Below are 22,406 nucleotides of genomic sequence, written 5' to 3' on the forward strand. Positions count from 1 at the left end.
TACGATCCAAATCAGCTGTTCCCTCTTCCATAGTAATGAATTTCTCCTTAACATCAGCCTGTACCTTTTTAAAATTTTGCTTGGTTGATCGAGTCATGTTAAACAAAGATCTGTTCTCTTCCTGGAGGACTTCAAACTGATTCTTGAGAAGATTGTTGTCATTCTCAATTGTTTTTAAGCATTCAATCTCTGCCTTAAGAATTCTGGATTCGTCTCGTAAAGACTTTATCATATTTCTGTTATCAAACCATGTAGTGTCAATGAAAACTATGAATCCCAGAAGGGTCCATAGATGTGGGGTGGTAGACACCTCTTGTAAAATCTCCCACATGGTACAATTTAAAAAACTGTTAAATTCTTGAATGGTAACGTGTTCAGACATTTTATTTATAAAAGAATTTTTTTTTTTTTTACCTGCAATGACCGGTTCCTGCCAGTGGTAGTCTCTGTGGTTTTGGAGCCTGTCCTGGAACTAGCTCTTGTAGACCAGACTGGTCTCGAACTCACAGAGATCCGCCTGTCTCTGCCTCCCGAGTGCTGGGATTAAAGGCGTGTGCCACCACAACCAGGTGAGCAGGCGGGGCAGAATGGGCCTGTGTGGCCGAGTGTATCTCGGACTCAGCACTGGGGCCCGAGTCACGAACTAAAAAAATGGCACCCGGGAGCGTGCTGTGTTAGCTAGCGGGCTATGCGCTTGAGTCGGGGGCAAAATAGCCCGACGTTGGACGCCAAAATGTAATGGCATAAACGAATGCAGACAGATTGTAAAAATATATACAGCTTTAATGGGGAAATAGACTTACAGAACCACCGTTCCTGAGGAGACCAGGAAAGCAGAAGCAAGCTCTGCTAGCACACTTGCCAGATTTATAGGTAAACATTAGCCTGAGGCGAACACGCCCCCTAAGGGGCGGGACTTATTCCTACAGAATCATTAAGTGTCATTATTCCCTTCAGGCTTATGCACAGGATGAAGAGAGGAGCTGGAGCTGTTTGAGGAAGAACTTAGGTGCCTCTTACTTCAGCTCGTCCTTTATTTACGCGTTTGCTTATGAGCACATTGCCGTGTTTTACGGTACCTTCAAAGGACGTGGTAGTGATGCGTATATCTGGGAGTGGTAACTGCAGCCAGGGCTTCACACCGAGGCTCTGAGATAACATTTGCTCTGGGGAGTATTTCTCAGGGCTTGTTGGTTGCCCGCATCTGAGTTGGCTGCATGCTCTGATCTGTTTTTTTCTCTAAAACACACAGCTTGGCACTTGATCACTAATGTCTTTTCTTGTTTGTTTATTCTACTGGGCAACACTGAACACTGAAAGAAAGACTGGCTTCCTTCTCTGTCCAACATGGAGACACAGAGGTGACAGTGGGAACAGCAGTTCTTCTCCCTGCTGTTCCAGGAGAGCTTGGATGGTGATGATAAAGCGATTGGCCTCAGTGAAAGCTTTGGCCTGTGCAGCCACCGGTATTTCTTTGGTCTGAGAGAACTGGTATTTTTCTCACGTCTAGCACCCTGCGTGGTGTGCTACCTTGCTGGGTGGTGAGGCTGGAGTGTGAGGGAGTTTTGGTGACTCCTGACTATTCTGATCCTAATGTCTAGGCTCATTTAGTTTGTTCTGGGCATGCACAAGCACCAGCAAGGACTTTGAAAGGAGGAATTGTACCTCTCAGACAGCTGGGGGTCAAGTTTCCAAGTGTTTACACTGTGGTACACGGCATCTTGGCAGGAGTCTCTTTTCTTATTGGGGGTCTGTGGTCGAAGGTGGAACCTTTTCTATGCATTATATTTGAGTCCTCCCTGCCTCTTGGGTCTTCTTGGTGTTTTTCCTTTGAAGTTTTTCTTCTCTCTACGGTATTGCTGCAGGACATTGGTTGCTGGCGCGTGCATGTGTGTGTGTGTGTGTATTTGAGCAAAACCTAAAGTTTCTGAGAAAACAATGGGGAATTCAGGAAGAGCTTTCAGATGTACTGTTGCAGTACTCAACAGGAAGGGGGTATGCTGGGGTAAGTTTCTAGAAAATGGTCTGGAGTGCAGCTTTGAAGACACTGTTGCTTGTGTGTGTGGGGTGGGGCATGGGGCATTTCTGGAGCCTTTTCCACAGTGGTCCTGTGTGGCTGTCATCCAGGCCTGGGGACATATTGCAGTTTCACTAGCCCTAACTAAGGAAAAACTCTACAGATGAGTTTGCAGCTTTTCTGCACACCCCCAGTGTCTCCGTTTCTATAAAAACATTTTAAAAATAGCGACATAGGAGCCTGAGCCCTATCAACCAAAAGAAGTCATGTTGGGACAGAAGCCACAGCTCCCATAAATGCTGCGTAAGATGCTGCACTGTCATCTTCTGGCCACCTCAAAGGAGCGGGGAAGGGTATGTGTGTTAAGGAGGTCATATGCACATGAGGATAATTGCAGGGTTGTATGCGGATTAAACGCAGGGATCTAGGAAGCTTAGTCTCCATTTACAATGCATAACCAAAATTCCGTAATGTGGCCACCTCATGCTGTGCCCACATGCTGGGAGGAAGTCACCCTGGAGTCTGGCTCTGTCCTGAGGCGGTCCCCCTTGCTTTTTTTCTAAGAGGTACCATGCATTCTTGCCATCTCCTACACAGGGCTGTCAGTGACATGACTGGTCCTTTTATTCGAAGGGACTCGGCCGGCATGCGCACACGCCTCCCATCGCCTTTCCTCTGGGGTAATTTACTGATTTGGCCTTTCTGAGCACGGGCCCCCAGCTTCCCAGCGAAAGCTGGAAAGTGCAATCCCTCCACTTCAGCATGACATCTATAATTGGCTGGGAGCTACTCAATGAGTAAATAGGGACGTTCTGTTCACCCCTTACATAAAACACGAAGGAAATGAGTTTAACAGAGACTCTGACACCAGGATTTAAATAAATAAGCTGTATTATCTGTACAAAAAATATATAAATACAGTTTCGTGTTTTAGAGGAGGAAGGGCCTCCTTCCACATTATCCAGCAGCCCCGATAATTTGTGGCATTGCTGAGTCGCAATTCACAGAACAAATATTCAATGTACATTCATCTCATGCAAGGCGCACACTGCTTTCCCTCCCAAACCTAAGCTCTCCAGCTTGCTGGGAAAGGCACACCCGACTCCACCTTCTGACACGGGGCAGAGCTGGAAGATGCCTGTCTTTTCGGAAATCCAAATGCTGACCACCAATTTTGAATAGCTGTTGAGCTAATCAATGGTATTAGTTGACAGATTTGTGTCTGTTCCATGTCACAAACGAATCAACTTTATTGCCCCCCATCCCACATTAGCTTTTTAATGCACTCTGTGTACACAGTGAAAAATGGATCAGAGTTAAACACCAGTTTTCTTTTAAAATTAGGAAGAATACAGTTATCACCACAGAGTTTTTAGGAATACAGCTGCAGGAAGTAAATCCCCCAAAGAGTTTTTGCTTTTCTGGATGACAATGTACAATTACCAATATTGCACTTTTTTTTTATACAAGAAATCCTAATAAATATTCACAAAAGATATACATAGAAACACTCTCTTTTATTTTAAATAAACATTACACTGATTTTTAGTAACTCAGTTTCTTAGAGCCTATTTCTGGGATGAGGACGAGGCCCACCCTAACTGTCCGTAGCGCACCTAGTGAGGACACAGATTACCACCATCTTCCAAACTTCTGGGACAGCTGGACAATGGCAGCCCTGATGTCGGTGGCAGCGACATCACTTTGGCGAGTATGAGAGGGGTTGTTTATCTGATGGTGGGTACCGGGCTCTGGCTGCCTGATCTGCTACGCTGAGACTGCTCCGGGGAGGAAGCAAATATTAGCATTGAAGCTTCTCTGCCGAGTGGGGCTTTGCCAAGGGCTTTTGGTTTAGCCTTATCCACAGCTGACGTGTGTGCTGCTTGGCCTGCTGAGTGGTCCGTTCACCCAGTCTGGTGTGCTAACTACATAGGTGGGTAGTATTTGTGTTGGGGGGATGGACTGTCTCGTGAGTCTCTGGCCATCCTCTTGCTTGGCCATAGCAGCCTACTACTCCCACCCTACCCGACCCTGCTGGATAAATAGGATGCACAGCTGCTCTTCTGTGTATGGGAAGGGCCCACAGGCCCAATGTGTGATGGCGGGGATAAGGAAAGCACACTGTGGGGGCATGCAGGGCCCCTCTGTTCTACCCTGTTCCCTGGCCTGCTCTGGTAGGAAGCGTTGCTACACCCCATAGATGTTTGCCAGCCAACAGATCGCTTAATGAATCCTTTGTGAGCAATGATTCTCGTCCCTGGCAAAGTCAATCAGGTGGAAAACCTGGTGTACTCAGGCTCAGATGCCCATGGCCCACAGCAGCAGTTAGTTCAGGGCTAGCGAGCCTTGATTTAAAATACCGAGATGCCAGCGACAGCTTTATTTCACAGCCAGAGCCGGACCCTCTTGTTAGGTTTTCCCCAGCTGCAGACACAAAGGTTACTTGATAGACAGGAGAGGCGCCTCCAGAAGCACACGAAGGGCACACCTTCTTTCATGCAGCATGGGTACCCTGAGAAGACGCCGGACAGACACCCTTCTCACCTCTGCTGACCTACAGCACAGCGCATGTACCAATGCACGGGTCTGTCAGATGGGGTTTCACGTGGCTGCTTTAAAATCTGTCCTGCCTGCTAGCTCCTCCCACCAAGGAGCACACACAAGCTCTCTTCTCCCACCTCTTCCCTGCCTCCATCTCTTGCATAGCCGTATGCCTTCTGTCTATTCTGCATGTCTCCTTTGTGACATCTGCCCATGGTTGAGTTTCCTTTCTCCGTTCCCCTCCCCCTCTAGAAGAACTGGATTCTGGGCTGGTTTCTGCTCCAGTCTGGTGTTTCCCCTATTCTTACCATCATACCACCCAGGAAACAAAGGAATGATACTCCTGGTTGGCCTGTGCCTGTACCTATGTATCACAAACCCCAGCTCCCTGCCGTCCCTATGGACTATGGCTTTCTCTTCCTGTGTCTCTGAGACCCTGATTGGGAAGGAGCCAGCTCTACAAGGGAGCTGCTGTCCGCCTGGTCTGCTCTGTAACCTCCTTCAGACATCTCTCTCTCTCTCTGTTCTCAACACTTGTTCCAGCTAGCTGAATAAGAAAACACGGTAGGGTCCCTAGGATCGCGGGCGCAGGTGGACATGGGTGTGTGGGGAGGGGCAAATAAATAAATAAAAGGAAGAAAGCATAAGTCATGTCCCAGGTGGCTGTATGAGTCCTTTGTGTGGCCAGGGTGGTATTCATCCCCGTGCCCTGTCTTCAGGCTGTATGAGTCCTTTGTACGGCCAGGGTGGTGTTCATCCCCATGCCCTGTGTTCAGGCTTTGCCGCATGTTCCACAGCAGCGAGACCGGAACTGGCCGAGCTGGCAGAGTTTCAACTGTCTCACCTTCTCGCAGTACCTGGTGGTGTCTCTGCACTCAGCTGGGAAAGCGGGAGGAGGGAGGGGGACAGAAAGGAGATATGAAACAGAGGCTCATGGGTGCAGCTGCTGCTGAGCAACCCACGTCCTTGGCAAGATGCCAGAGGGCTCTACCTTGCCCATGGTTCTGGAGTCCCTTTGCCATCCCCTTCCCCCCCAGCCTCCTGCAGCTGTCTGGTGGATCGATGGGGCCCATCTCAAGGCCGCCTTTGCTTCTGACAGCCACTTCTACTTCAGAATGGAAATTTGAACCCCCCTCCTCTTGGGATAACCTCACCTCCTTGCCTGCTGTTTTCCCCATGGGCTTTTGGTATTTTAGTGAGAGACGGTTCCCAGAAGGACAGAATTCTGTTCTTTGTGAGAGAGCATACAAGCAGGGACCTGTCTGAAGGTCTATATTCTCAGGTGCTTGGACCTCAGTTTCCCTGTTCAGCTTTCTTTTCTTTACCCAGGTCTCTCGTTCTTCAGCTCAGCGGTCCTTCCAGACACTGCAAGTTCTTAAACACTGGCGCAGCCTGTATCTGGTAAGCTTTTTAACTCCCTGCCCTGCACACCGGTACTTTCTGAATATGGCAACCGTCTGACAGGCGCAGCAGAGTGAAAAGATCATACATCTCCCAGGGAGTCAAAAGGACTGGGACATCTGACTCAGTGTGGGGAACTATCTGATTGCTCAGTGAAGTTCGTTGAGGGGGAAATATTGGATGATTACACTTATTTTTATTGTCTGTTCTTGGCCAAGATCTATTACCATCTTTTGTGAAGAACTATGTCCAGTCTGGGTATTGCGCTCTGAGGGGGAGAAACTGGATCCCTGCCAATCAGAATACAAACGCCGCGGCAGGGCTGAGAGGCTCGAGACCTGAGCGTGCAGGGAATGGAAGGACTGTTAGAACCCAGGGGCACGGTCTCCCATTCCATTCCAGTGGACACACATAGGCTGGGGAGGAGGGGGTCAGCAGCTCCTTGTTTGGTGGGAAGCAGAACAATGGTGGGCGAGGGCTGGCTGAGCGGCAGCCATTCTGCATGCTTCTTCAGTGTTAACAGTGTTCTGTCCTTAGGAGCCCAGTCCCTGGGAACCCCTGTTTAGGCTTCCCCTGTGGGCACCAGCCAGGTTGACTGCAGGTGAGTTGGAGGCCAGTTTTATCCAGCCCTTGGCTCTCTCTGAGCCCAGGATGAAGACAGTGGAAGCCCCTGGGACATATCCTGGCACCTTTTATGGCCTGAACATGTGCACACGTATCCTTGCACACACCCATGTACCTCACTTAAAATGTTCAATTCTGGTCCCAGCTCACAATCCTTAAAGAACTCGATCCAACGCCCCGTGCTCAGGCTCAGTCCCAGGGATCGCCCTCTGTACCCGATGGCCTTTGGGGAATTTGCAGAATGTCCTTTGGGATTGGAACGTACTGTTTTCACAGGGAGTGATGTTGCAGCGTTGCCAGTTGGCAGGCCGGGGCCCCCAGGAACACAGGTGCTCAGGTACAGCCTTGTTGGTGCGGACATGGACACACTCCACCCGTCGGGACTGGAAGCCATAGTTGCCGCAGGTCGCTGTGCACAGGGTCCATAGGCTGACCCTCCAATGTACACTGCAGGCCTCTGACCAGCAGTTTTGGGTGCTCACAGGCCTGTAGGAGGAGGGTGGCAGGATTAAGGTCTATCTCTGTAAGAACTAGATTTGAAAACAAACTACAAACCCAGAGATGTAGGTAAGTGAGGATCTTGGTCTCTGCTTGCTAATGAATGAATGAATAAGCATGGACCTTAAAGAGGCCCCTCTTCTGGGTATCTTTCTGGTGCGGACTATTCCTTTACACTGTGTGATGAGGTGCCACTGTGACTGGTTTAATAAAGAGATGAAGTTAAGGCAGGACTTCTGAGGACAGAGAGCTCTGGGAAGAAGAGATCTAGCATAACCCCTTGTAGATGGCCCCTTCACAAGAAGAACTTGTGAAGCTCTTGTGGTCTGATGGCCACGGTGTAGGTGCCTCTTGCTCACCTAGAGATAGGTTGGATCGCTTCTGAAATCAGGCCTCCCTTATGAATAACACTTACGTGTGTTTCATCTCTGAGAGAAGAAAGCCCAACCTGGCTCATTCAGCAAACACAGGGCACTCTTTGCTAGCGGCTAAGGACTTGGGGTAAGATGGAGGAGCGCAGGACAGCTGACCCCTTGTGGAAGACTGGAGTAGCAACAACATTGCTCACCATGGTCTCTTAGTGCTGTTCATACAGGGGCTGAAGTAGAGGATGGCAAGGGCTTTGTCTTACCTGGGGAGGGCGCTGCACTGCTCTGATGGTAAGGTGATGCCATCCCGGGTCTGGCAAAAGACTTGTCTGTGCTGCACAGCGAGGCGAGGGCCTATGCAAGGCCCATTGCACTGGGAGGGAGGAAGATGGATAGCATGTTATCCATGTCCAAGATGGAAGCTGAGATGCTCAGGCTACCGACTCATTAGACCCTTCTTTGTTGATGAAATAGCAGACACTCACTGGCATGTGCTTTATGTCATCAACTGTCCTATAGGATGTGGGCCTTGTGCTTGCAAATGGCCAAGGAAGTGCAGCTTAGACCACAGAAGGCTGACCTGGATTAACCCACAAAAGTATTTTGTTGTATGCTGGGAGTGTGGTGGTAAGCTTCGGGGAAGAAGATCTCTCAATACCATAGCTGGTAAAATTGATTAACTACTTAAAAATAACTTTCTGTAAATTATAGTCCATGTAGGACAATCTGAGCAAAACGAAATATACTCTGGTGAGGTTTCCTGAGAAAAAGAATATGGAAGTGTTACCGGCTGCATGGTGCCACCCCCCCCCCCCCTCCAAAGGGACCTGTTCTTGGCCTAACATGCTGTTGGCCATCTTGACATCTATTGTGGTTTTTGGTTAAGAGACTCTGCAGGTTATATGCCCCAGCTGTATATGGGCAAAGGGAAAACAAGTAAACAAAATACACGTGACTCAGCAGCCTGCGTCCGTCCACTCCTCCTCTCCAGGGCACAACTGATGCCGAGATTAAAACTTGACTGTTCATCTGTTTGTGGGCCCCAGTAGACTTGTAATTATAGTGAAGTAATTAGCAAAAGTGGTACCGCTACACAGCATGTGGTGTGTGCTGCTTCATGCTTCCCGGCATGCGGTTTTGTTGCGTATGTGTGTGCATGGTGTGTTCATGTCCAGATTTAAGGGGCACTGTCCACTTAGGGCTACAAGTACCTTTGCCTATTTCTTCTCCAGCTACACGTAGATGGGGTTTCCATTTGGTTTAGCACTCTGGAAGGTCTTGGATGCTCATATAGTTTAAACACTAAGCATTCTACCAAGTACATACTTGTATCTCATCTTGGCTTTATTTGTATTCCCTGTTTACTAAAAATATTTAATATATTTTTATTAAATAACTCTTCACTCAGATAAAGTCTCCTCCAGTTTTCTACCTTATTCCTTTAGTGTGTTTTAAATATGCTCCCTGCTTGGCTATGGGTTTTAATTGTTTTCTCTCTTACGAAGTTCATCCCACTCACTCAAATGATGTCTTCTCATAAAGACCATGCTTTGATTTAGTTCAATTTACACATTTTGTGTTTAATTATTCCATTTTATATTTTAGTCTGTCACACATATATGGTCACTTGTTGCCTGATGATGGAGACACATTTGAAATTTTTTTGGTTAGTGATATCACTATTATGCAAACATCAAATAGTGTACTTTATCAGTTCTATGGTTGAGGGACATCAGGGTTCTTCCTAGCTTCTGGCTATTATGAATAATAGTGCTATGAACATAGTTGAGCAAGTATCCTTGTGGTAGGATGGAGTGTCCTTTGGGTATATGATCAAGAATGGTATAGCTGGTTCTTGAGGAAGATTGATTTAATTTTTTCAAGGTGGCTATATAAGTTTGCACTCCTACCAGCAATGGAGGAGTGTTTCCCTTGCCTCACATCCTTGCCAGATGAGATGTCACTTGTGTTTTTGACTTCAGTCATTCTGACAGGTGGAATCTCAGACTTGTTTTGATTTGCATTTCCTTGATGGCTAAGGATGTTGAACATTTGTTTAGGTGTTTCTCTGTCATTTGAGATTCTTCTGTTGAGAATTCTGTTTAAGTCTATACATCATTTTAAAATTAGATTATTTTTTTTATGTCTAGTATCTTGAGTTCTTTATATATTTTGGAAATCAGCCCTCTGTCAGATGTGAAATTTTTTTCCATTCAGTAGGCTGCCATTTTGTTCTATTGACTGTGTCCTTTGCCTTACAGAAGTTTTTCAGTTTTATGAAGTTCCATTTATTAATTGTTGATATTAGTGTCTGTACTACTGGTATTCTGTCCAGGAAGTTACCTCTTGTGTTAATGAGTTCAGGCTATTCCCTACTTACTCTTCTATCAGGTTCAGTGTGTCTGGTTTTATGGAAAGGTCTTTGATCTACTTGGACTTGAGTTTTATGCAGGGTGATAAGGATCTAGTTGCATTCTTTTACATGAAGACATCCAGTTAGACCATAACCATTTGTTGAATATGCTGTTTTTACATTGTATATTTCTGGCTTCTTTATTAAAAATAAGTTGTTCATAGTTGTATGGGTTTAGGTCTGAGTCTTTTATTCAATTCTATTGATAAATCTGTTTTCATGTCAATACCATGTGCTTTTTATTATTATAGTTCTGTAGCATAAATGGCTTGAAATCTGGGGTGGTTCTTTTACTGAATAGAAGTTATTTTCTATTTCTGTTCAGGATAGTTGCTATCCTTTTTTTTTTTCCCATATGGAATGTTGTCCTTTCAAGGTCTGTAAAGAATTGTGTTGGAATTTTGATGGGGATTGCAGTGAATCTGTACATTGCTTTTAGTAAAATGGCCTTTTTTTTTTTTTAATGCATTGATCCAACTCATCCATGAGCATAGGAGATCTTTCCATCTTTTGATATCTTAAGTTTCTTTCTTCCAAACTTGAATTTTTAAAAATCATACAAGCTTTTCACTTGCTTGGTTAGAGTTACCCCGAGATATTTTATATTATTTGTGGCTATTGTGAAGGGTGTTGTTTTCCTGCTCTGTCAGTCATCTTGTCATTTGTATATTCGAGGGCCACTGACTTTTTGGGGGTGGTTAATTTTGTATCCAGTCACTTTGCTGAAGGTGTTTATCAACTGTAGGAGTTCCCTAGTAAAATATTATCTGCAAATGATATTTTGACTTTTTCCTTTCCAGTATGTATATCCTTGATCGTCTTCAATTGTCTTATTGCTCAAGCTAAAACTTTAAGTGCTATATTGAATACATATGGAGAGAGTGAACAGCCTTGTCTCTTTCCTGATTTTAGTGGAATTGTTTTGAGTTTCTCCCTATTTAATTTGATCCTGCCTATATAGGCTTGCTGTAAATTGCCTTTATTATGTTTAGGTCTCCCTTTTATCCCTTATCTCTTCAAGCTTTTTTTTTTTTTTTTGGTTTTTCGAGACAGGGTTTCTCTGTAGCTACGGAGCCTGTCCTGAAACTAGCTCTTGTAGACCAGGCTGGCCTCGAACTCACAAAGATCTGCCTGTCTCTGCTCCTGAGTGCTGGGATTAAAGGCGTGAGCCACCACCACCCGGCTCTCTTCAAGCCTTTTATCATGAATGGGTATTGGATTTTGTGAAAGACTTTTTAACACCTAATGAGATGATCTTTTTTTTTTTTGTCTTTCAGTTTGTTTATATGGTGGATCACATTGACAGATTTTCATATGTTGAACCATCTTTACATCTTTGGGATAAAGCCTACTTGATCATGGTGGATGATCTTTTTGGTGTGTTTTTAGTATTTTAAGTATTTTATTGACCATTTTTGTGTCATTGTTCATGAGGGAAATTGAACTGTAATTCTCTTTTTTAGTAGTTTGGGTATCACGGTAATTGTGGCCTCATAAAATGAATTTGGCAATGTTCTTTCTGTTTATATTTTGACATTATTTCTTCGAAAGTCTGGTAGAAATTCTGTGCTAAAACTTCCGGCTCTGGGCTTTTTTTTTGGGTAGGAGATTTTTAATGACTTTGTCTATTTAAATAGTTTACCTGATTTAACTTTGATAGATGATATCTATTAAGAACATTGTTCATTTCTTTTAGATTTTTAATTTTGTGGAGTACAGGCTTTTTGAGATATTATCTTATTCTCTGGATTTTCTTGGTGTCTATTGTTTCCCTTTTTGTTTCTGATTTTATTAATTTGGATATAATCCTGTGTTTTTTACTTAGGTTGGATAAAGGTTTGTCTATCTCGATTTTCTCAAAGAACTCTGTTTCATTGATTCTTTGTATTGTTCTCTTTGTTTCTAATTGATTTCAGCTTTGATTATTTCCTGCCATCTACTCCTCTTAGGCGTGCTTGCTTTTGTTCTTAGAGCTTTCAGGTGTGCTGTTAAGTTGCTAATATGACATCTCTCCAATTTCTTTATGAAGGCACTTAGTGGTATGAACTTTTCTCTTAGTAGTACTTTCATTGTGTCTCTTAGGTTTAAGTATATTGAACATTCATTTTCATTGAATTCTAGAAAGCCTTTAATTTCTTTATTTCTGCCTTGACACAGTGGTAATTCAGTAGAGAGTTGTTCAGTTTCCACGAGTTTGTAGACTTTCTGTTGTTAACAGCTTTAATCATGGTCTGATAGGATTCGGGGGGCGGGTATTTCAATTATCCTGTATCTGTTACAGCCTTTTGCTTTTTGATCAAGTATTTGATCAATTTGGGAGAAAGTTCCATGTTCTGAGAAGGTATATTCTTTGGTATTTGGATGAAATTTCTGTAGATATCTGTTAGGTTCATTGAGTCATAACCTCAGCGCCATTATTTCTCTGTTTAGTTTTTGTTTGGATGACCTGTCCACTGGTGAGACTGGGGTATTGAAGTCTCCCACTATTAATGTATGAGGTTCAATGTGTGATTTAAGTTTTAGTAACGTTTCTTTTACAAATGTGGGTGCCCTTGCATTTGGGGCAATGATATTTTAATTAAGGATTGAAATGTCATCTTGGTGGATTTTTCTTTTGATGAGCATGAAGTGTTTTTCCCTGCCTTTTTTGATCAATTTTGGTTGGAAGTCTATTTTGTTAGACGTTAGAATAGCTACACCAGCTTGCTTCTTAGGTCCATTTGCTTGGAAAATCTTTTCCCAACCCTTTGTTCTAAAGTAATGTCTATCTTTGATGTTGTGATCTGTTTCTTGTATGCAGCAGAAGGATGGATCCTGTTTCTCATTCATTCTGTTAGTCTGTCATTGATAATTGAGATGATCAATGATTATCAATCCACATTATTTCGTTGTTATTGGTAGTGTGTGTGTTTTGGTGGTGTAAGATTATTTCCTGTGGTTTCATGAATTAACCTTCTTGGGTTGGAGTTTTCTTTCTAGTATCTTCTGCTGTGCAGGATTTGTAGATAGGTATTGTTTGAATTTTGACTTTATCATGGAATATCTTGTTTTCTCCATCTAGAGCGATTGAAAGTTTTACTGGGTATAGTAGTTTGGACTGACATCTGTGGTCTTTTAGAGTCTGAAAGACATCTGTCCAGGCCCTTTTGTCTTTTACAGTCTCAATTGAGAAGTTAGGTGTAATTCTAATAGGTCTACCCTTATATGTTACTTGGCCTTTTTTCTAGCAGATTTTAAAATTCTTTTGTTGTTCTGTATGTTTTAATATTTTGATTATTAAGTGGTGAGGAGACTTTCTTTTCTGGTCCTATTTGGTGTTTTGTATGCTTCTTGTACCTTCCTTTATAGGCATCTCCTCCCTTAGTTGAGGAAAATTTTCTTCTATAATCTTGTTGAAAATATTCTTTTGACTTGGGATTCTATTTCTTCTATTCATATTATTTTTGGTCACTATGAAAACATAGTGTCCCAGATTTAGCATTTTCTTTGACTGATGTATCTACTATTGTATCTTCAGTGTCTGAGATCCTCTCTTCCATCTCTTGTATTCTGCAGGTGATGCCTGCATCTGTAGTTCTGTTCACTTACCTAGATTTTCCATTTCCAGAATTCCCTCAGTTTGTGTTTTCTTTATTGCTTCTATTTTTGTTTTCAGGTCTTGAACAGTTTTGTTTCCTTCAACTGTTTTTTTCTTGGCTTTTTAAAAAGTTTTTTTATTTCCTGTTTCAGGATGTCTATCATTTTCATAAGGTTTGTTTAAAGGTCTTTTTCTTGTGCTTCAGCTATGTTGGAATTTTCAGGGCTTGCTGTAGTAGTTGGGTTCAGGTGGGGGTATATTGTCTTGGATGTTGTTGTGGTGTCTAGGCATCTGGGGTTGAGGTGATTTTAGGTCTAGGTGCTTATTTCTGAGTTTGTTTTTGTTGAATGGTTGTTTTGTTCCTTGGTCTATGTTTCTTTCTCCTTTGGTCTTCTGGTCTTTGTGACCTGGAATTCTGGCAACCCCGTGTATCCTCTGGTCCAATAGGGATTCTCTGTCTAGGTTCAAGGCTGAACTTCTGGCAGCTAGTGTGATTTTAGGCTGAGCAAGGGATCCTTGCCCGAGTTGGGGGCTGTTCTGGCTGGCATGATCTGCACCTGAACAGTGGATTTACGTCTGTGTTGGGGACAGGGGCATGGCAGCAGTGGTGAGTAGTGTGACAGGAAGGGGTGGCAGTGGATTGGGTGTTTGGGAACTGAACCGAGGGAATGGGAGAGTTCCTTGGGCAGGCTGGTGGCTTACCTGTTCTGACTTGATATAATTATATGTATGTGAGTGAGTTTGTGTGCTCACCATGTCCACTCCCAAGAGTCCAACGAGCTCCCTGGGCCTGGAATTATAGGTGTTGTGAGCCACTATATATAGATGCTTGGAGATGGCTCCCTTGGGAATGAGCAGTCACAACCATAGAGCCATCTCTCCATTCCAGGTGATGGAATCTTATGGGGTCACTGTTGTATGTTATGGTTAGTCATTGGCTGGGTATCACTGGCACATGACAATGCTATTTTGGTATGCTCTGTTATTCTTGGGATATGCAGTAATTATTTTTCATTTTTTAAATCATTAATTGTCAATTTCATATATGCATATAATAGATTCTGGTCACCTTCCTCCCTCCACCTCTCCTTTGTTGTTTCCTTTTTAATATTTTGAGGAACCGACATTGTTGTCCACCGTAGCTAAACCATATTTTGTTTCCTGTGGGCAACACGCTAGGAATTCAATTTCTCTCATCTTTCTAAACTTTTTTCCCTCCCAGAGCAGAGGCTCAAATGCAGGCTCGGTGTATGCTAGGTGAGTGCTCTACCACTGAGCGTCTGCCCCAGCTAACACTAAACTGCCATTTATTCAAAATAATCATCCTAATGAGTATAAAGTGATAATGCATTGTGGGATTTCTTTCAAGAATACATTTTTCTATGTAGCTCTGGCTAGCTTTGAGCCTTTGACGGCCAGTTGCCCTTCACACTAATGCCCTGTTGTTGACTTACTTTTCTCTAATATTTCCCCCATACAATGACTATCCAAATCCTTGGCCAAGGAAAGCTATCTATCTACCTACCTACCTACCTACCTACCTACCTACCTACCTACCTACCTACCTATTTTTGTTGTTGTTTAGCTGTAGGAATTTTAAGCCATTATGGATTTGTTCGCTTCTGGTCAGAGTTATGATTTCAAGTATGTCCTCCTACGCGGCCTTTTCACTCACGTGATAGTATCCTGTTGATGGACAAAATCCCTTAACGGTGGTGTGTTTTTGTTGTCTGGCATGGTTTGGATAGATTTTCTGAGTTTATATGTTGGACATTAACTCTTAGTTTCATATGTTGACGATATTTGGGGAAGGGGAGCAGCACTGTGGGAGATAATTAGGGCTGACTGAAAGGTTCAGGATGCTGCCTCCCTGTGAGATTAGTGGCTCTGTAAGACTTGTGCTGGCTGGCAATGCCTGCTTTCATGCCGTGCAGTGTCTGACATGTCAGAAAGGCTTTTACATATGGAAAACATCCTTGATAACAAACTTCATTTTCCAGAACTGTAAGAGGTAATTATTTTTACAAATTATTCACATGCGGAATTTGGCTAGGGCCACACAAACTAATTAAGGCAGTGTCAAATCAAGGAAATTATCACCAAGTTCGCTGTCATGAAGGATTAGCTTTCTGTTTTCTTCTAAGAATTTTATTTTTAAAAATGAAATTTATATGGTGTAAGGGACCAGCTTCATTTCTTGGCATCACCCAACATCATATGTTAAAAAATGATTCTTTCTCTCCTAAATGGTTTGGCAGTCAGCTGCAATCACTTGGTCATACATATGAGAGCTCATTGCTGGGCTTTTTAAAAAGCTCTCAAACATGTTTTATATTGTACTTCGAACAGGAATGTGTAGAGAGCTAATTCCAAAATGTTAGAATTTTGTCTGGACAGTCGGAAAAGTCACTCTGACTGTTAGTGCCAGTCCCAGATGAACCAAGAATAGCCAAACTAATGGTGCTACCTGTTGGTATCTCTTGTACACACAGTAGATCTCCAATACTTTTTAAACACAGATTTCTGGATTAACCAGTATATATACAATGAAATTATTTCCTATCCGCACTTCTACACACCTGATTCTTGAGTGTGGACAATGTGAGACTGTAGAGGGAGGTGTACAAGTAGGGAGACTGTTCTCAGTATCTAACAGGCCTTAGGACAGAGGTTCTGACAGGTGCACAGTCTCACCTGGTCCAGACGTTAGAGTATACCCATGACCACACTCCCCTTCACCCCCAGAACCTTCTATTTGGGGTAGTCCCCTTTTAAAAGCACAACTAAACATACTTCCTCTCAGTGGGTGAAGTTAATATGATACCTCCATTATAGCTGAAGGAGGCTTCATCCTGAGGCTCTGGCCAAACAAGGACCACTGCTGCTCTGTTGATCTCATGATGGCTAGCATTGGATTTTAAGATTAAATTACTGTGCTTAAGAGATGTATAAGACAAGAATGCCTCTAACCTGTAGGCCTCAAATGCTCAAGGACAAATAACTTCCCAGAATGCTGGGGGTTATTCTTATAATTGCCTGGTCTTGTACAATTTTAACAAAACTGCTGTTCGTGTAAGATAACAAACCACATGTTTTTGTTCCTTTAAACAAGCGTGCTTGCCCATGATTGTATGTAGACGAGATGTGTGCTCGATGACATGTAGGCAGGAACTACATCAGGATGCGTGCATGGAGTGTGTAGGCCTCGTGAGTTTTGCTTTTATCAGCTTCCCACTAATGTAATTAGGCTCTCTACCTTGGGGATTCCAAGTCTTGGGTGTAGATTTGGCGCGAGTATCTGCATAAGGCCTCTTTTTTGTTTAAAATGTATTCACATCCAGACGGGTGAATCCATGTCAACCTGCAGGCAGAGAACTGAGGAAGGAGGCATAGGTTTCAAGGTGATCCAGTTGGCATCACCTTTCTTTTGGCTGGGCTGATGGTTTCCAGTTTCCAAAGCCTGCTTGAGTCTCACTACAGTGCAGCTGACTCCCACCTTTGGGAGCTATGGCCTGGTCATCACTGTTTTAAAAGTTTTCCCAGTGACGTTTCTGATCTGTGGAACTAGCTGAGAACCCTGGTGCAGAGCCACAGTGCATTCCTCTGAAGTTCCCAGTTACAGGAAATCGTCTTGGGGTCATAAAATGAAAAGCAACAGGTCTCGGGAGTATGCTAATGCCTCAGAAAACCTTACACGTGTTCGGATAGGGGATGCAGAAGTGATGCTGGGTGGGGTTAGAGAGAGGTGGGAATGTGAGAGAGAGGAGGTGGCATTTCTCTTCCTACTGTGGCAAGGTTTCTATCTGCAGATTTGCCCTCAAAACCATAAACCAAAACAATCAAACAAAACCTCTCTGGCTCCTCACCTGGCCCCAGCTGGAGAAAGCCCATTCCACACACAGTTGCTGGTTACAGGCTTGGGTGTCCACGGGCCGTTTAGCCAGCTGAGTGCACATGTCATTGGACACCGGGGTAGAAATCCCAGATGCTTTCAACTTCTGACAGGTCACCCGGCGTGTCTGGATGCCTCCACCACAGCTCCGGGTACAGGCAGACCAGGAGGTCACCATCCACCTGAGGAGAAAGCAGACATGAGGGCAAATTGCAGAGGGTAAGGCCTGGGGGAAATAAACCTTGTTTGTTCTTCTCAATACACTTGGATGTTGATCTGAGGGACATTTCCCCAAGATTTACTCAGAAAAATGTAAAATGTCTACACCGTGTCTCTGAAACCCTGAAATGCTAACTTGCTTTCAGATAAGGGTTTCTTGTTGTTTGTGAGACAGGGTCTCAGTATGTGGCACAGCTTGACTTTGGACTTGAATGCTGGAGTTACAGACATGCACCACAGGCAGGATTTGGAGATGAGATTATACGAGCAGACCCTACAGGCCATCATCAGAGGGAAACGCATATGGGTGAAAGGTGGCAGAATGGCCAGGGAACAGGAGCTGCAGCCACACACCAGGGACTTTAAGAGGTACTGGAATATGGGGGCGAGAAGGAGCAAATTCACCCCTAGTCTTTACAAAGAGCACATGGCCCTGTGGATGCCTTATTTTCTGGTCTTGGAAATGGATTTTTATGATGCCATTTGGACGAATTTTCCTTGCAGCCCCAGGAAATTGCTAAAATTGCAACACTGACAAGGAAAGACTATATTGAGGGCTGGTTGCTTTAAGTTCCCCCACACTAGGGAAACTGTGGCTAGAAAGCTTCTCGTTAGAACTCACACTGCACTATGTCAGGGAAGGACCGTTTCCTAGGAGAGCTGGGTCCAAACACGTTACCTCTTGAGCTAGGAGGTTTCATGGAGGTCAAGGTTTTGTCTGGAACCTTGCTCCACCTTTCAGAAGTAGTCAAAGGTCATTCTAGATTTTTAGGGTAATTCCGACCATTAGTAAGTCAGTGTAGAAGTCATCTATCTTGGAGGGTTGCATGTGTAGTATAAATATCTATTTTCACTCCCTAGAAGTAAAACTGACCAAAACTATGACAAATGAGCTTTCCTCATAAAGCCATCCTATAAGCTGGGGACACTGTGAAGTCCTTAGTCCACAGCGCATATGCAGTCATGTAGGAGTCCTCTTCTGCATGTGCGCACAAACATAATTATAGAGTCATGGTCCTTTCTTCCCAATTGTAGACTCCAGGAAGCCCCCGCCAGTTGTGATACCTGGAGTCTGGGACTAGAACTGTAAAGTAGATGAACAGCTATTTGGGTTAGAAAAGACAGGGTCATGCCTATGTATGTACAAGAGAGGATGCTCACGTGGCCCTCTAGCCAGACTGGCATTCTAGTCAAACGGAACCCTATGGGGCTTCCCTGCCAAGTGGGACCACGTTTGGTTTTCAAAAGAAGTGCATGGAGAGACCGGGAAGAGATTCTTCCAACAGGATCTGCAGCTGACTTAGTTTGTGGCAGTTTCTCAATGCCTTGGCCTGGGGAGGATGACTTTAAGTGGGTTTCGAGGCCAAGGAAATGTCGTGTTTAGGAAGCAGGCACAAGGTGTTTTAAAGCCACTGGAAGCATTGAAACCTAAGAAGAGATGGCCATTACTATGTCAGCTGCTGAAGTAAATTAGGCTGATTAGCTCTGACCATCACCAAATCAAATCACGGAGTTCCTGGCACGGGAAAGATCTCTTCTTCATTTCACGCAACTTGGCAAGGGCGGTCTTCCAGATCCTTCTGTCCCTGGTGAATGTCAGGCCTGCGTTTCAATCAACTTTGATTTCTAAATATACATTTCAGTGATGTTTTCAGGAGCCGGGGGGGGGGGGGGTTGAGAAAGGAGAGCTATGGGCCGTGTTACTCTTCAGGAAGGGTATAAAAGGACATTAATCATTCCCGTGGAAACCTTCCCGTCAGCGAGTCAAACTGCTGATATTAATGAGTGTGTTTCATATTTCATGGAGTCTCTCCTAGTCTCAGCTGCTCCCTATGACTCAGCTGGCAAAACACAAAGCAGTTGCTGGAGCAGTATAGCAAACCCCTACAGATAGGGGCCCTTCAGATCCTAGCCAAGTCTCCTGGGTTGCAGAGCGCCATGCTGGTGCCAACTCCGACCCCATCCATTACCCGTTAGCTACTGCCTGAAGACCTGGGGATATGAGCTCAGCGGGACTCAGGGCTTCTTGATGCCAGAGTTAAACGAGCGAAGGAGACGGTGGGTGTCATTGCAGCCTAACTACGAATCTAAAGTGCAGGGACTGCATCCAGAGTTAGAGCAGATATAGAAAAATGGAGATGCAGTCCAACTTTAGTGAGGTGCAACTGCTTGTAAAAAGGTAAGTTTTCCTTAAAATTAACTAGCGGAGGCATTTAGGTAGACAGAAAGGAAAAAGTCGGAGTTGACCCCAGTAGTCCCTGCCTCTTCAACTTTTCTATAGGAAATACATTTCAAACCACCCAGAAAGGCAGTTTATGATTGCAGGATGGGTGTCACCTCTGGCCCCACCCTGGGACATACTTCTTTACTGGACAGACTCTCAGGACCTGAAAGCCTAGGTAGCTTCCGCTGGCGGAATGGGAGGGAATAAGGAGAGCTGAAAGCAGGGGTCTACTTGGAGGCCATCTCCGTATGGTGGGCAGGTGCCTATGGGAAAGAGCAGCTCCTTGGATGCCATCTCTTTCTGCATGGTGCAACAGCTAGCTAATAGTCAGGGCCAACGGCTGGGGGCGGGAAGGGCACACGTACCGAGAAGGGCAGTCTCTCCGGTTGCAGGCAACAGGCTGCACGGCAGGCCGAGGCTTTCCAGCACAGTGCTCAGGGTCCACCTCCGTGGTGTTCAGCAAGCACCTGAGGCGGGGCTGATGAACCCCTCTGTTACCACAGGATGCTGAGCAGGTCGCCAGTCTGTCCACAGACCACCAGTAATCTGTCACGGGAAGGATCAGAGGGAAGAGGACATGGTGTCACTGCCCACGCTTGGGGGTGGGGCGGCGCCATCCCAACAAACTTGGGCAAGGCCACTGGGCTCCAGGAGCCTCCGTCAGCTCACCCTGAAAATAACAAACACAGAGCCCCTTTCACAAAATATGGTGAGGTCTGAGTAAGATGGGAGGAAAGGCCTGGCTCCGCAAGTACCGGGCATAGTATTTAGCCGACAGGCACAGCGGTTATTATTTTTAATCATATTTGCTCAATCCTTCTTTTTTCATTTTGGTTCATCACAAAGTGACTATTTTTCTACAGAGAGGTAGAAATATGTCAAGGTACTCAATCATGTTTAAAAGCATGGATTTGAGTTAAAATTTGTAAATTTTACAAAACACAGTCTATCCGAAGAGTTCCCCTTTGTATGATGGTGTGTGGAAGAACCCTGCTCTGTGGTATCTGTTTGGGGACCTGTGACATATTGCAGGGAAGGCTGTTAAAATAAACATTGCTTGGTATCGTTGGGATTCACATTTGCTAATGCTTGTGTGTTACAAACACTGCGGATTCGTTTTCCTCTTTGGAGAGCCAAACGGCAGGGGAGGTTGTTCCAGCAGGAGATCTGTGTGCTTAGAAAAATCTCTCTTTTCATGGAGCATCAGTGAAAGCAAGCCATCCTTCCCAGAGTCCTCAGTCTTGGGAGGACATCCATAGCATTTTGTTTTTCTCCACAGAGCCGCATACAGTGCGGCAGAATCAGCCCATGGAAAGCAGCCTCCCCCAGTTTCCACAGAGGCCAGCTTGGCCTTTCTTCCCACTGCTTTCAGCTCCTTAGCAGCTCTGTGCAGTGGGTATGACCTTGCTGACCTGCCTGTGTTCCTGGAAGGCTCATACCTGAGCCATGCAGGCTGCTTTATCAGGGCTGTTTTCTTTTGTTCTTTTGGTGTTCTTTTTTGCCAGCACCAAAGCCAAAAGAAAGGTGCCTAGAAAGCCCTTTGCATGCGACTATGGTTGAACAGCCTGGAGTATGAGGCCTACACTGCTCTCTCTCCAGGCAGAAGCAAGTGACCCCACCCCGTTGGTCAGATCAAGATATACTTTTAAACAGAATCAGCAGGGAAGACGTGGATTTCTTAAAAATGTGTGGTGTGTAGTCTTTCCCAGTTAAATCAGCTTAAAGGAAACGTGTGGAACTGACAGGCCCTCTCCATCCTGATTTTTCCAGGTTCAGCCGGGATAGGTCCCAGGTGCTTTGTGGTGGTAGAAGGTAAGGTTTCACGGCACAGAGACATTCCCCTCGAGAATATCAGTACGTTCCACTAGAGAATGGATTCCCAAATAAGTCACTGCTCCAAGCCTGGAGAGTTCTTACCTTGGATCACCAGAGACGCTTTCTGCGTGAGCGTTCCTGCTTCATTCTGAGCCAGGCAGCTGAACTCCTCTTGAGGCCCTCCACTGAGATTTGCCACCTGGAGGATTTGTCCTGCTCCCCAGATGTGGTGGGTCAGCCCTGGGGCAGCGGCAATTGGCTGGCCATTTCGGAACCAGGTGATGTTGGGGGTGGGGTGACCTTTGATGGGGCAGCCTAGAAGAAGAGAGAAGACATCCGTGGTACAGCCAAACCCCACATTCCTGGTGCGCTCATGAGGGTTTCCATGGCTCTAGGAATTGTACACATGTCACAGTCTTACTGATAGTGTTTTTATTATGCTTGCTTTTCCCAAGGAAAGGGGTGTTTTCACTCTCTGGACGTCTGGGAGGGCGACTATTCTTCATTTAGTTCAATAAAATGCTCCAAGAACACAAAGTGACTATTCCTCTTCCTGCCTCTATGCTGACTTCTGAAACAGGGGCACAATTGCCATAATTTGTTGAAAGTTTTTTTTTCCTGGTAGCTCTTCCCCTGATTCATTGATTTATTTATAAAGGAAGTTTTTCTTTACATGTTGAAAAAATATATAATATTCTTAAGTAAGACTTAAGAATCAAACTTCTACCAATTTAAATCTAATCCCTGTCTCCATGTTACTTTATACTATTTTTGAAGTAATATATTGTCAGCAGATACTAGGAAAATATTAATTTTA

At 44.6% G+C, this 22,406-nt stretch overlaps 1 protein-coding gene across 1 annotated transcript in view; it reads right to left on the reverse strand.

Annotated features, from left to right (window-relative positions):
• Positions 1-2,912: 2,912 nt before the first annotated feature.
• Adamtsl1 (ADAMTS like 1) overlaps positions 2,913-22,406 on the reverse strand; it is a 376,638-nt gene continuing 357,144 nt past the window's right edge. The window contains exons 24-29 of the mRNA XM_057784262.1: positions 21,692-21,904; positions 20,140-20,320; positions 17,306-17,513; positions 7,713-7,822; positions 6,849-7,069; positions 2,913-5,437 (exon numbers count right to left, since the gene is read on the reverse strand). Coding sequence (XP_057640245.1) covers positions 5,331-5,437; positions 6,849-7,069; positions 7,713-7,822; positions 17,306-17,513; positions 20,140-20,320; positions 21,692-21,904 — 1,040 coding nt within the window. The 3' untranslated portion in view covers positions 2,913-5,330. The remainder of the gene's footprint in view (positions 5,438-6,848; positions 7,070-7,712; positions 7,823-17,305; positions 17,514-20,139; positions 20,321-21,691; positions 21,905-22,406) is intronic.

This window comes from Chionomys nivalis, chromosome 11 (assembly GCF_950005125.1).
Source record: "Chionomys nivalis chromosome 11, mChiNiv1.1, whole genome shotgun sequence".
NCBI lineage: Eukaryota > Metazoa > Chordata > Mammalia > Rodentia > Cricetidae > Chionomys > Chionomys nivalis.